General features: G+C 43.1%; 1 protein-coding gene across 4 annotated transcripts in view; it reads right to left on the minus strand.

Annotated features, from left to right (window-relative positions):
* Positions 1-308: 308 nt before the first annotated feature.
* The window catches only part of satb2 (SATB homeobox 2), an 83,047-nt gene continuing 68,423 nt past the window's right edge, over positions 309-14,932 (minus strand). For 3 of the 4 annotated variants that reach the window (XM_032515243.1, XM_032515240.1, XM_032515242.1), the window contains exons 13-14: positions 3,643-3,849; positions 309-2,769 (exon numbers count right to left, since the gene is read on the minus strand). In XM_032515243.1, coding sequence (XP_032371134.1) covers positions 2,260-2,769; positions 3,643-3,849 — 717 coding nt within the window. In that variant the 3' untranslated portion in view covers positions 309-2,259. The remainder of the gene's footprint in view (positions 2,770-3,642; positions 3,850-14,932) is intronic. The other variant, XM_032515241.1, reaches the window with a different exon arrangement.

Below are 14,932 nucleotides of genomic sequence, written 5' to 3' on the forward strand. Positions count from 1 at the left end.
CTTCTGATCCTGCAAACTGGCTCAAACACGTTAAGTCACTCAGCAACAAATAAAAGTATATCAATAACAATTTATCCCGTGTTGGGTATTTACAGACATCAAACGTGAAGAACATGAGATTCTCGTAAATGGCTCAAAAAAGTAGATTGTCATCAACCGCAGTAAAATAGCTGCTTTCTTATTTAACTATTTCTCTCATTTGCTATTTTTGGGAAACAGAACTATAAAAAAGGCATAATACAACACGACAGGACTTATTTTTTTGTACCCAATAACACTCAGTAACTGCTTCTTTTTCTTTTCTTTCACTCTCCGCTTCTTTTCTTCCTTCCTTTTCTTTCTTTTTTTCCTTTTTTTTTTCTTTTTTTTTTAGGGCAGAGCACTCTTAATGTCTCTTGTTTCCCAAACCACCGCCCAGTTTCTAAAAACCAATATTTAAAACCATGGAAATAAAAACTAAAAATAGCACGCAATGACAGCAATTCTAACCATAATAATAACAATAATGATAATAATAATCGTGGATAAAGATAGCAATAAATAGGGTTGGTGAAGTTTAAGTGCGGGTAGGTGTGGTGAAACACAAGACTGTGGGCACCAGTTGGAGCGAGGGAAAAGGGGGAGGGAGTGAGATGAAGAAGGGAGAGGACGAGTGGACTACCGCACATAAAGTGACTGATTGTTTGGTTGCTGAATCTCCGCTCCGGGTCCTTCCTTTCTGACATTTTTCTCGCCACACACACGCGGGGGCGGTGCCAGGAAGGCCTCAGAGTTGTGGGTATACAGTGTCCGTCCACGCCACGTCCTCTCAACGTCGGTCCACCTTCCTCCCGCCAAACTGTCGTTTCATTTCATATCTAAACCTCACACTGTTTTGTGAACCTTGAGAGGAGAGACAGAGGGAGGCAGGAGTACCTCAAATCCACAAAATATCAGCGTCTTTGTGAACCGTGAGTGCTGGATCGGAGTGTTCTTCCTTTCGAGTCTCGGGATTTTTGAATTCGATTCTTTGAGGGGTGGAGTTGAAACGCGTCACGTGCTTATTTCACAGATGCAAATTTCATTTGGATTCAATGGCGACTTACACTTTTTAAAAGGTGTTTTTTTTCTTTCTTTTTTTTAATAACATAAAATGAGCACCACTGACTGTGCTCCATGGCTACAACACAACAAGCACCTGGAAGTACGCTGGCCGCTATGGAAACCAAAACTTGCGCGTGTTAAATTTGGAACCGATAATCGGATTAAAATCCTAATTCCATTGTAGCTGTAATGTTTGGTGAAGGTTGGAAGTCGGAACCGATTCTCGATGCCCAATCCTATGTGACGGTGAGGCGAGGGCAGGTTGAGGTGGGGGTCATTTGGAGGATGACCAGCAAGTGCCGTCTGTCCACGAGTCTCAGGCATGCAACAGCATCAGCTACATCCGTGTGTCCTGAGGGTTTATAGGGACCGTAGAGGTCACGGAAAGCCCCTGGCATGTAGGGAGTATGTCTTAAGCAGCCTACATATGATAGGCGGGAAACCGGGTTGCGCCAGCTGTTCCATTGACTTCCTATGAGGAGGGCGGTGATGCCCAACTATGCGCCGTGCTACCCCTGCCGTCATGCATCGCTCGGATTTGCCGCTTTGCGCTGCTCTCAAAGGTAAAATTATTTCAACGTTGACCTATTCGCCGCTGACCTTTCGGAAGCACAACCAATGAGATGAAAGCATGTCGGGACCTAGCAACGGGAAATAGCTTCCTTTCTACCCTTGATGACGTCTACCTGCGCTATCATGTGTATGCAGCTCTACGTGAGTGTGCTCAGACTTTAAAGAGGAGGAACAGGAACAATTTCTGGCCGAAGCCGATGAAACCCTGCCTCTCCGTAGTGGCCTTTCTGGCGATTAGATTAAGAGAAAGTGTCAACACTTGGAGATTTTGCTTTAGGTTGTGGACATGAGCAGCAATGGATTACCTGTTTATGAAATGTATTTAAATGTGGATTGCGGAAACTCTCTTTCACAGTTACACAAACACTGCTGTGTCACAGCACTCTGCAAAGCTGCTGTCTTTTTGCTGAGGTAAATTTTACTCCCCAGGTGTTCACAGATCTAGAGTCCGTCTGGTTGTTTGAGTGATGTACACATTATTTCAGCCGGATGGTTTCTTGACGTTCCCCTCTAATTCATGACCAGTTCCACGGCTTTTTCTTTATCCTGCTTTCCCTTCCTCTCTCTCTTTCCTTCTGTCCTCTCCTCTCTGTGTGTCAGTCTCTACCTCTGGTAGTCGGCCGGCTCTATGGGACTGGATGAGGAGCTCCCGGGGCCCATGGGGCCACCAGGCCGGCAGTGCACCTTGTCCATTCCTTCCTCCTGAGCATTTTTGGTCCCTGAAGACGAATGGCTGGAGTTGGAGTTAGATTTGGAGCCGGAGGAGGCCGGCAGTGGCTGGTTCAGCCCTCCGGCGCTCCCACAATTCCCCTCTGTGGACTGGTAGATCTCCTCTGCTCCGTCCTCGCTGGACTCTGGGTCCTCTGAGCCCGAAAGCAGCTCCTCTTCTCTGTATTCGCTGACGTCCACACCTCCGCTGGCCGCAGCCCCGTCGCCCAGCTCCTTGAGGCGCCCGTGGTGCTTGACGTGGTAGCGCTGGTTCTGAAAGAACTTGATGATGGTGTGTTTGGGCAGGTCAAGCTGCGCAGACAAGGTGTGGATGGCCTCCTGGTCCGGGTACAGGCCAACATCCTGGATGAAGCTCTGCAGGATGCCCAAGGCCTCCAGGGAAATCTAAATATAGAAAGAGAATGTGAATTCAGTGTTAGTTTCAGTTCAGTTTATTCTTTGTACCAAAAGGTCAATATGTATGCAGCAAAAAGACATCACATGAGAATCTACAACACAAACTACACAATAAAAACAACAATGAAGACAGTAGAGTTTTTCAGAGTTTAAGAATGAATAGTCCAGAGTTGTGTTGGAGTCATAATGAGAGTAAAAAAACTACAAAAACTCAAACAATAGATGATGATAATAAAGATAAAATAAATACAGGGGTCATTGATATAAGCGGGGGCTATCACCTCCTCTTAGCTGAGTTGAGTGCCTGAATAGAACGAGGAATAAGAGTTTTTATATCTGTGTTTAAGAGCCAAGGGGTTTCTAAAGCGTAAGCCAGATTGTAATTACCAGTATTCTCCGTACAGAGGGGAAGTGGTGTCCTTGCAAATAGACGTGTTTTTAAATCAGTTTGTTAAGAATGTGCGCAAGGCTACTGAACTGCACATCTGCTATCTCGCGTGCCATATTAACAATTTTTAAAAGTGCATAGTTTGCATAGTTTGGGGCAGGCTTAGTTGCACATATTTAGTGTTTAGGGTTCAACTAAAACGTTGGATAAGCTAGAACCGATAATAATAAAACAAAAAGACAAGCTTGAAGACAAAATTTGGTAAAGACATCCACTGGGGACCGACTACAATCATTAGATCTGAGAAAAGTCTTTTTAAGGCTTACATTAATTTTAAAATTCATTCTGCTGAGGTGGTGCCAAAAACGGCCTGGATGCTCCACCTGAGCCTTGGAATTAAAACTCCAAAAGGCATAATAATGACTCTCTGGTTCCTGGTGATGGTCCTCACGGAGAGAGTAGAATAACTGTACCTTGGTGCGGGATCGTGGCTTCTTGTTGCTCCCAGCACTGCCAACGGTGCCAGGTGGACCGCTGCCAGCCGCTCCTGCTCCCACATTCTGTAAGCCCTCCTCGTTCACCGGGGCAGATAACTGCTCTTCACGCATGGGAGACACACGGTGCTCCTTCATCGGGGTCGGGGGTGGCCTGTGAAGCGCCTGACGAGAAAGACAAAAGAGCTGATTGATTAACGGGGCACAGTGACCCCTGATCAAGACTGCAGCAAGGACATACTTTAACAATAACAATTACACTTAATTTATGCATTCATGTTTTGTTATTTGACCTAAATTCTGTGTCAATATCTGAAGGCATTCGTGTAACAACGCATCCACACATACTCCTTAAAATATTATTTCCTGAGTATAATCAACGATTTTCTATTACCAAAGAGAGCTCATTACACGCTGTGTCAATGGTATGAAACGGTACACACTGTCTTCTTAATGTGGCGTGGCCTCGTTTAAAAGTGGACTGAATGTCGTGTAGATGGATTAAAAGTTGTATTTGCATAGTTTATTAATATATATTTTGCCAAAATTAGATATTTACACAGCTAAAAAGACATCAAGCAGTACGAACATTAGTTTTGTTAGGGCATTCACGAATGTTCGTTGACGTTAGCGTTCCCCCTAATGTGTCTGTCTGAAAAATGCCGTTTTCTTCTTTTTTTTAAAGATTCTCTTTTGGGCTTTTCTGCCTTTAATTTTTCACAGGACAGTAAGGTGAGAGAGGGGGAAGACATGCAGGAAATTGTCACAGGTCAGATTCAAACCCCGGACCTAAACCTCGACGTACATGTGCGCCTGCTCCACCCACTGCTCCAACCTGCCCATAAAAAATGGCATTTTAGTGTCAGAACGTCCTGGAGATTGGGGCTTGTGAATAACTGCTCTAATATTTATATAATAATATTTATTTGTGACTATGGGGCGAGATTATCGCTTGTAATCTGTGTTCACATTCACTTCTCCCATTGAAATCTATACACTCAGGACCAGCGGCTCGTCTCCTAAAGAGGTGTGGCAGAGGAGAAACCCACCTGACACACATACCGGAAATGACTCAGAGTTGAGGTATCTCCTGTTCTAAACCGTCTCTGATATATTTTATAAATGCAGGTGACAACACATATTATAGAACCACCAGTAAGCTGTCCAGCACACAGTAGCCAGGGCTGCACGCAGGGTGAGAATGTGTTTCACAGCTCACGGAGTGTCACGGTCTATTAACCAGCTCCAAGGCTGGCTTTTAAACTGCCTTGTGTCCCGTATACCTTTGACCTAATGTGTGTAAGATTAGCTCCAGTAAAACGCCAACCACCTGTCTGCCAGGAAGTCTCTTATTTACAAACTTATAACACCCCATCACAATTTAACCAGCCCACTCAACGCCTCAGAGGCACAGCGTGTCGAAGGGAAGAAGAAATGTAATTGTTTTGGATTAGTACTTAGATCAGGTCGGGAGCCACTGTAGTTGTTCTAGTTTGATAGTGGAAGTCAGGTACAAAAGCAAAATATGGAGAAAAAGTTGCTTGAAGAAATTAAACTGTTCATGTCTGAAAGTACCACGGTTGCAATTGTTGGTTAAATTTCAGCACAAAGCAAGTTTATTTGTTTATTCACCTTTTTAAAGAAAAAGACAAAAGGCAATTTGAAATGTTTTACAGAAGGCAGCAGACTTATTACTCTACAAGGCAAAAAAAGAGTTCATAAGATAAAAACCGTAAATGTAGTGAAAAGCAGTGGCAGAGAAGAGTTTTGCGAGAATACTTTTAATTGCTCCAGTGTGCGCCAGATATTTTGTGCAAAGAAACGATAATGTTTTGCTCTGCTTTGTCTTAAGAAACACAAAACCATGAACATATAACTGTTAGAACCATGCATGCTTTCTAAACAAGTTATAAAATGTTCACACCAAGGAGATCCGACAACGACCAAAAACCACTAAAACAATTTTCAGGTTTTACCTTTTTTCAACTGCAGGAAATTTAGGCAAATCCAATCAATGATTTTCTTAGTTTTACGGAACTGTAGTTACTTGTTAACACAGGATGTAAATTTGAGTATTGTCTGCATATCTATAAGAAACTAACTTTGCTAAGTTTGAACAGAAAAGGCTCAAGAATCGATCCTTGAGGAACTCCACTTGTCATTTCTGTTTGTTTTGACTTGTAGTTATAGCAACAACAAGACTTTCTTGTAGTGATGTCAGTTAAATGTGTTATTAACGGCGTTAATGCAAACCCATTTTAACGGCATCCGTTTGTTTTTTTTATCGCAAGATTAACGTTCTTTTTGGCCTTTTTGTAGTTTTTTTCACATGCTGTTGCAACAACTAGTAACGTTAGAAAAACTAAAACACCACACCGGATCTAGCTAGACCGGAATCAAAACAGGCCCGCCACACGCGCTTGTTTGGGCTCACGAGCCGGCCAAAAAGTAACAACGTTACGTTTTTAGTGGATGGCGAGTGTGAGACGCCGAAATGGATCAACAATCCAAGTTGCCAAATGGATCCATTGACAAGACCAAAGTGATCTGGGGGTGTTATCGTTGTGAACTGAGCTATCATCGCAGCACGTCCAGTCTAAATCCCACTATCTCCGCCCCCTCGTCAAAGTAGTTTTTCACCCTTTTATTGATGGGCAGAGTAACGTTGTGTGAGAGATTATTTGCTCCAAGTCAGAAGGTCACGTGTGAAATTGAACACTACAGTTGGCTAAATGGGAATGTTGTTTTCAAGAAGGAAAAAAACAACATTTGGACAAAGCAAGCCAATCCACTTTTCCATGTTGATAAGAACATTAAAATGAGAAAAAATAAAAGACAAGAAGAAATCAAGGGACATTTAGAAGAGGTCAAAATTAGCGATTATTTGAAAGTTAATGATACTAATATTTTTCAGGTGTTTTTAGACGCTATATATATTTATATTTATCACTCTACATGCTCTGAAAACCCATATACTGTAAGCATTTAAGCATTTATTTATTTTAGTTCATATAAATAATAACTTTTCCACTGTTTTTAATTGTTTCTGTGTTGTTGTTGGTTTTTTTTTAAGATGTGAACTTTGCACTTCATTTTGTACTACAGTGTACTGTGGTATGACAATAAAGAAATCTTGAGAAATCTTGAATCTATATCCTGGCCTTAAATTGATAATTCTGCACGTGTAGATCACTGTTTTTCACATAAGTGCTAACTTGTGTATTATTAAATTACATGAGAGATAGAAAGATATCATAGTATTGGAGAACTACTGTTCTTAAAAAAAAACACTCAAATAGTCCTTAACTGATTTACAGTAGTTTTATTTAAATTTTGATTGTCATATTTTCAGTTGCATTTTAAAAACCGCAACCGTAAAACAAATTATAGCGTTTAAAAAATGATTGCTTCTGGAGACGCAGACTGAGAAACACTTTACTTTCACTGCTGCTGGTAAAGCACTTGATACAAGTGCATGTTGAAACTCGATGGGGATGAATTGTAGATCATTGGATCTGGATTTGTATCAACTCAGATTTTTCAGTAATCCAGATTATCACAGTTTGGCACAAGGAGTTCAAGGTTTCTCAGGTTTTCAGCAAGATTCAAACAGAGGATCTTTAAAAAGCATATAAGAAGGCCCAGACCAGGGGTTCCCAAAACTTTCAGCCCACGACCCCCAAAGTAACGGTGCAAGTGACTAGCGACCCCCCCACTACAAACGTATATAAACATTGTGCGCAACCGCGCACGCTCTATGGGCGTGAAAATCTAAACAGCTGTTCCTTTTTTATTTATTTGCTTGGTTTTATTTTAAATTAGCCACTAGTTTTATCATGTGTTAAAATCATGGCTAACATATGCTATTTCTAATCGTTTTTACATTTTTATTTTATTTCTGGAAATCAACTTGCGACCCCCCCCCTCTCTGGCTCGCGACCCCCCTGTGGGTCCTGACCCCCCCTTTGGGAATCACTGGCCTAGAGAGGTGTAAAGAGAGATTATAAACAGAGACACTGAGGGTAGGAGTAGCAACGGTGTGGTGTTTTCTCTTTCGGGTGGTGGGGGGGGGGGTCCTCTGGCTGTCAGGGTGAGTGCGAGGGCCGTCTGACAGCAGTGAAGGAGGGCTGGGTGAAGTGTTGGGAGGGGAAGTGGGGACTTTGGTTGTTTGTCAGAAGGTAGTGGCTGTTGTGAGAGCGTTGCGGTCGTGTCCCGCCCGCTCGCTGTAAGAGCAGGGAGGGGCCTCCCCGCTGGAATGCCCAGCTATAAATCTGTGGTGCATTAAAATTAAAGGACCCACATAAAGATAATAGTCATTCGCTTTTCTCTCCCTTCTTTTCAATAATAACAGGGTATTACATAAATAATATTGAGGGCAGGCCAGACCATGAAATTGCTCTACGATTTCATTCGCAGGGGCTTTATTTTCGGGGGGGGGGATGACCAATTTACAGGAATTCAGTATGCTTTTTTTTCCCGTATTGGTCATTTTTTTTCTCTCTCCCTCCCCAAATCTTCTGTTTCTGTTACACAAAGTGACATTTTTTGATATTGACAAAAGACTGTAAGAATGCTGGAAAACCAACAACAGAGAAAAAAGACATGTACCCTTGCCCTAATGAGGACCACACAGCCACAAACATCCACAAACATCCCCCATACAAACCTACTGAGACACTTAATAACTAAATTGAGGGTAAATCATGGAGGGGGGGATTGCAAAACCTACCGTCTCCACCCACAGACCTTCATCATTCCCATGCTTATTTGAGCTGACAGCAAGGACTCTTGGATCAATCGCCACACACATGCATGCAACAATGGCGGGTCTGGTCTCCCTCATGCACTAATGATGATGTTAAAGAGCAGAGCCAAACACACATGGCTGGTTGGCTCCGAGGTTTATCTCTTCTTGTCTCTCTCTTCCTTCAAATGGTCATCCTCTTTCTTCTGTGCTCACACTCGTCTTCCATACCTTTTTGGTTTTTCTCCCTTTAGTGTCTTTTCCTTTCCCTTCCACGACTCTACTATACTTTCTCTTTCCCTCCGCCTCCCTCTCCCCTCACTTCTAATGCATCAGGACACTAATGAAGTGGGCCTCTGCCAAGCCAACATGACTCCACATCCAAATCAGCCTCGATCGGGTGGATGCCAGGAGCTCCCACCCCCACCTCCCCATGTCCTCCACCCCCACCTCCCCTCTGCTCCTTCTCACTGCTGTTCCTCCCATTGTAACTCCCCACATTTTACACCTTCAGTCCCAGCAGCCTGAGGCCATGCCCTGACAAACAGTGCCCAGCCCTTTCTTGCTGATTTTGTCCTGTGGCCACTGGCGGTATTGCAACAAAAAAATCCCTCTGCAAACCAGAAAGGATTTCCCCCAAAGGCCGCTATTGTAACAGAGAGATCTGTTAAACTGCTGCTAGGACACATCCTACTGTAAACCAGGTCAGTTATGACTTTCTTTATATTTTGTAGTCTTTTTATTTGACAGGACAGCCGAAGATGTGATAAGGGCCGAGGTCGGATTCAAACCCCAGGCCCACTGCAGCGAGGAGTAAACTTCTATAAATGAGCGCCCGCTCTACCACCTGTGCTCCTGGTTATGACTCCTTCTTTTCAGAATTGTTAATTAATGGACTTTTTCTGTTTAAAAACGTCCCTTGAGCCGAGAAAAAAACGATTTGAAAACCTGTGATGTCACCACAATGTAAAGTGTCTGGCCAGAGCAGGAGAAATACTCCTACATTTACAGCATATTCTGTGATTGCATATCACGGAGGTTAACCCCAGAAGCTTCGTAACTTTTTTGGTATATGTGCCACTAAGCAACTCTCATAGGAATAAACAGGGCTCCGCCTCCCACGTTGTATCCAGGCTTTATAGGACATCCGTGCCTTAAAATACAGATCTATACCTGAGGCTCACTCTACCTACTCTCTCTATTTGCCTTGTTCTCTTTATGTACTGATCTTCAAAACAGGTATTAGTTCAAAATCTGAGTTTAGAAAAGGAATATTACAGGCTAGACTCAGATGTATAGATCTGGTGCAGAGATTTTAACCTTGCTGCATAAGAAGCCATTTATTTTTTTCCACACTTATTACTGGAAGCATTTTCTAAACATTGCAAAATGCCTTGTGGGTAATCAGTGTCTTCTTACAGCACAGCTTTTGGGTGCGTGGGAGCATTATTTCCAGGTGAAAATCATTAAACTCATTTTTCTCCTCCTACTCCTTTTTCGGTGAATGTGATTTCAAAATGAAAACATTGTGCCTTAGTCATTTGTCATGGCGGGTAGACTTACACCCCAGAGACAATTACCGAGAAAGGAAACCAACTCCTGCATGTCACGAGGGCTGGTGACCGAACTTCAACACTTTTAGGAGAAAAATGCCTTGTCATTCAACGCCAACATTTTCAAGTCCTAAGAAGAAAAATCTTATCGGCGTCAGTGAGCCAATAAGCATGCATGCATGCACCAAGATTTCATAATGCTTGTGATTGGCTGTCTAATGTTATAAAAACTCTACCTATGTACCTAACCCCCAGAGACGGGGCTCACGTGTGTATTTAGTGGGTCACATAGGTGTAAAGCAGCTTTTGGTATCGGTAAAATTGGTATTGGTAAAATTGGTTCAAGTATCAGGAACCGTTATTGAAGTCAAGGATTCGTGCTGGTACCAATATTGAAATGTTTTGAACGATACAGTCCTACATGTCACTGGCAGACAGGTGCTCCAAACTAAATGACAAAACAGGTTTTGTCTTCATTGCCGTCCAAAATGACCCACATGGCCATTTTCAGACCCGGTGCGCCGTCTGCATGACAACGTTGTTTTCCAAAATAAGTCATATGACCTCCATGATTAGGCTTGGAAAGTTTAAGGATAAAAATGTGTGGTTCAAGCTAAGGCTACATACGTAGACACTACTACGTTTTCAGTTTTAAGCGTCATTTTGAGACACAAACGCTCTCTGTTCCCACAAGAGTTTTAGCTCCAGTAGCAGTAGCTTTTGACTTGTCCCACCTCAGACCGGAGCACCTAGGAAGAGACTACATGTCGCTTCAGAGCAGCACAACACAACCCTGCTCTCCCAAAGCCTCAGCCCCCGGAGCCCTGACCAGACCAGCTCTTCTCAGGGCATCATTCAATATTCCTGAAATACTTATTTCCCCCTTCTCTCTGTCTCACTCCCCCCCCCCCCCCCCCCCCCCCCCCCCCCTTCTCTCTCTCTCTCTGTCTCTCTCTCTCTCCTGGCAGCGCTGTCAGTGCACTGTAGTAAAAATGAACAAGTTTCTTTAAAGCGTAGATCAAGGCAAATTACGGTGCAGAACTATGAAAGAATTATAAAACATGAAATATTCATCTTTTCCTTAATGAGCTCTGGTCTTCCAGGGCCCCTAACTCTCTCTCTCTCTCTCTCTCTCTCTCTCTCTCTCTCTCTCTCTCTGGTGTGTGTGTGTGTGTGTGTGTTGGGGGGGAAGCAGTGTGTATGACCACCAGAGACACCATTAACACAGAGATAAATATGTAATGAAGGAAAAATCACTTTTGTTCATTTTAGTTTTAGTTTTTTGCATGACTTCACCTTTTCTGTTAATCAGTGTTTTTTTCTCATTTTGTCTGTCTGTCTGTCTGTCTGAGTGTATGTGTCTGTCTGTCTCTGTCTCTGTCTCTGTCTGTCTGTCTGTCTGAGTGTATGTGTCTGTCTGTCTGTCTGTCTGTCTGAGTGTATGTGTCTGTCTCTGTCTCTGTCTGTCTGTCTGTCTGTCTGAGTGTATGTGGTTGCAATTCATGAGAACTGGATTCAGGGCTGAGGGAGTAGATGAGTCACTGTGCATATCCTTTTTGTAAAATAATGTTTCTTTGAAGAAAAACTGTATACACGTAATGTTATTGAGGCTAGCTGGGACTGCAGCTGTGTGTGTGTGTGTGTGTGTGTGTGTGTGTGTGTGTGTGTGTGTGTGTGTGTGTGTGTGTGTGTGTGTGTGTGTGCTGTTGTTGCATTTTCTTTTATTATGTTCAAACTGTGTGTGGTATTCATTCCATTTATCTGCAATTAAACAATTAACTTAATTGTGGTTTACCAAAAAAGCCCCGACTCCCCCCTGCACCAGTGAACGAGGCCACCGGGATCCTCTGAACCCTCGGGTCGTCTTCCCTAGGACGATGCAACTTTTAGTTTTTCCGGGTCAAAATTGAAACGTTTGGGTCAACTTTTAGACACTTTTGTTGCTTTTCCAATGCTTTTTGTCCTTTTTTCCGATGTTTTTTTTATCACTTCTTTTTTGTCACATTTTTTGATGTTTTTGTCACTTTTTCCACTCGTTTTTTTACTCATTCACACAAGCCCCGCTCGTTTAGGAGACAGGAAGTGTGCAGCGTTTCATACCATTGGCACTGCTTGAAATCTTAAGTATAGAAGATCTTTGGTATGAGAGACCGAAATACCACAAGACTGAGGTCTGTGTCCCCTTTCTCACTGACACGTAGATTTTGTAACCCCATCCACGATCTTCTCCTAAACCGAACTGGCCCGACAGTAAAACGTACGTCCTGACTCCTAGCATTAACAAGACGCCAAGAGTCGCAACAGACGGCGTCTAAAATGAAGTCAAAGGGCTGCGTCTGACAGAGATGCTAAAGTCGAAACCTGACCGAGCGCGGGCAGTGAGAATGTGTTATGAATGTGCAACACTAAAAGACTCACACTTGATAATAATCTAAAAAGAGAGAGATATGTTTTTTCAGTGTGTTGACAGTAGGCCTGGGCAATATATCGATATTATATCAACATCGGTATGTGAGGCTAGACATCATCTTAAATTTTGGATATTGTGAAATGACACAAATGTTGTCTTTTTCTGGTTTTAAGGGCTGCATTACAGTAAAGTGGTGTGATTTGCTTAACTTACCAGACTGACTAGCTGTTTTATTATTTGCATTTACACACTTCATTGTATCCCTGTAATCAGTGAATATTTATCAAATATGTCATTGTGTTAATACTTTGTGAAAGCACCACTAGTCAACCCTACAATATCGCTGCAATATACATATTAATGCATTTGGTCAAAAATATTGTGATACTATATCGTCCAGGTCTAGTTGACAGGAACTAGTTGTTGCTGCTTGGGCAATTAGCGCCCTTGTTTGTCAGTAAAGCACCGTTTGGATTAAAGTGAGACACAAAGAGAGAGGAAGAGGAAGTGGGAGGAAGGGCCCAGTGCTTGTTACAGTACGTCTTGTTCTAGTCCACCACTCCTGGGGTCTCAGCCTCGGTGAGCGGTCATACACACTCACACACATAAACAACCCCTAGACTTGCAGCAGAAATCAATTTAGCAAAAACAATAAAGAAATTATTTATAAAGGCAGACTGTGCCAAATTAGCAGTGGGACGCACTTAACCCGCTAAAGCCGTACGAATAAAAGCTGTGGAGCGAGCACCAGGGCCATGTCAGTCATGAAGAAATGTGATGCTGCGGGTTACTGACATGGACACACACACACACACACACACACACACACATATACACACATACAGCACCTGCAGACCTAATAGACACAGTCAGAGACACAGTCTCCCAGAGCCCCAACATGCAGAAATGTTACACGCTACTGTACATACAGTCCAGTTGAAACACACAAACACACACACTCACATCACTGGTGTGTGGATTAACTCTACAGCTCTGTCTTAGCACCAAATGAATGTTTGATGTGTATTCTGTGGTTGCTTGCTACATTTTTAGAGACCCTCTCATTGTCCACAACACAAAGGAGCGCTCACATTACCAACTATCAGTGTGAGAGGTTGTGTATGTGCATGTGTGGCAGATGGGACACATGTGTGGTCTGTAGTGGCAGGCTGGCTGGAGCCTGAGGTTTGGTAAGGGGGCTTCATCTGGTACAGAGGGGGGGGGGGGCCGTCTGCAAGACAGCAACACATTTTTACAACCACACACACACACCACACACACCACACACACACACACACACAACACACACACACACACCACATTTCCCGTTATAATCACCAGTTATCTCGCTGTGTCTGTCGAGGTGGGTGCAGGGTGGAGGCGTTCTGGGGTTAACTTTTATTTTTAGTCCGTGCTGAGTGTGAGAGGAGCAGAGGAACGTGTTAATGGTGCCCCCCCCCCCAGTCTCCTCTGTCTCCCCCACCATCAGCCTGCCACCCCCATCTCCTCTGTCTCCCACCATCAGCCTGCCCCCCCAGTCTCCTCTGTCTCCCCCACCATCAGCCTTTAAGACAGAGCTCTGGATGGGACGACAGGAAAGATGGCTCGGTGGTGGAGTCGCAGAACACACCACAGGGTCGTCAGCATTTGCCTGTTTTTGATTGATGACATATGGTATATACTTGCATACCATGCATTGGGGGGGTGGGGGAGGGGGGGGGGGGGGGGGGTGGTTAGACAGACCATCTCTGAGCTGAAGATACCTAGTCTTAAGCTGAGGTGTGTTTGAGCAGGCAGTGTATTCAGTAGTTCTGCCGTTTTGAGATTTCTTTAGTTGATTAGTCACTTTTTTTAAATGCCGAGTTATTAATTTTCAATGAACAAATGAGCACATCCCTGGTAAACACAAGATTTAAAGTAAAGCTGCAAAGATTAATGGCTTAGTTGTCAACTATTAAATTAGTCGCCAACTATTTGGATAATTGATTAACCGGTTGGAGTCTTTTTTTATGTGTGTGTGTGTGTGTGTATGTGTCAGCTTGTTTAATGTGAATATGTTCTTCTCTTTGACAGTAAAATGATTATCTTTGAGTTGTGGACAAAATAAGACATTTGAGGATGTCGTCCTGTGCTTTGTATGACACTGTTAGACATTTTCACCATTTTCTGAATCCATTAATAGAGAAAATAATCAGAGTCGGCAGTTCAGCATGCTGAGATGCTTCCATTCACATGATAGGATATTGAATGAAGTACAGAAATAATAAGGTATCAAATGAACACTATTGGTATTGGTATCACTTTAACGGTATTGGTATTATAGTTTTTTTAAACAATACCTAGCCCGACCTAGGATTGGGGCACTCTGTATAAAAACCATCAAATGTACTGGAGCACAGAGGCAACAAAGCATAACGGTGTCTGTAGAGTGCGATACAAGAAGACGTATATTTCTGTGGTGTCTGCTACAGATAAAAGCTAGTATCTATATAAGATCTATATAGCCGAAGAGTAATAAAAACAAAGACGTGTGTGTGTGTGTGTGTGTTTGTGTGTGTGTGT

Source organism: Etheostoma spectabile, chromosome 5 (assembly GCF_008692095.1).
Source record: "Etheostoma spectabile isolate EspeVRDwgs_2016 chromosome 5, UIUC_Espe_1.0, whole genome shotgun sequence".
Classification (NCBI taxonomy): Eukaryota; Metazoa; Chordata; class Actinopteri; order Perciformes; family Percidae; genus Etheostoma; species Etheostoma spectabile.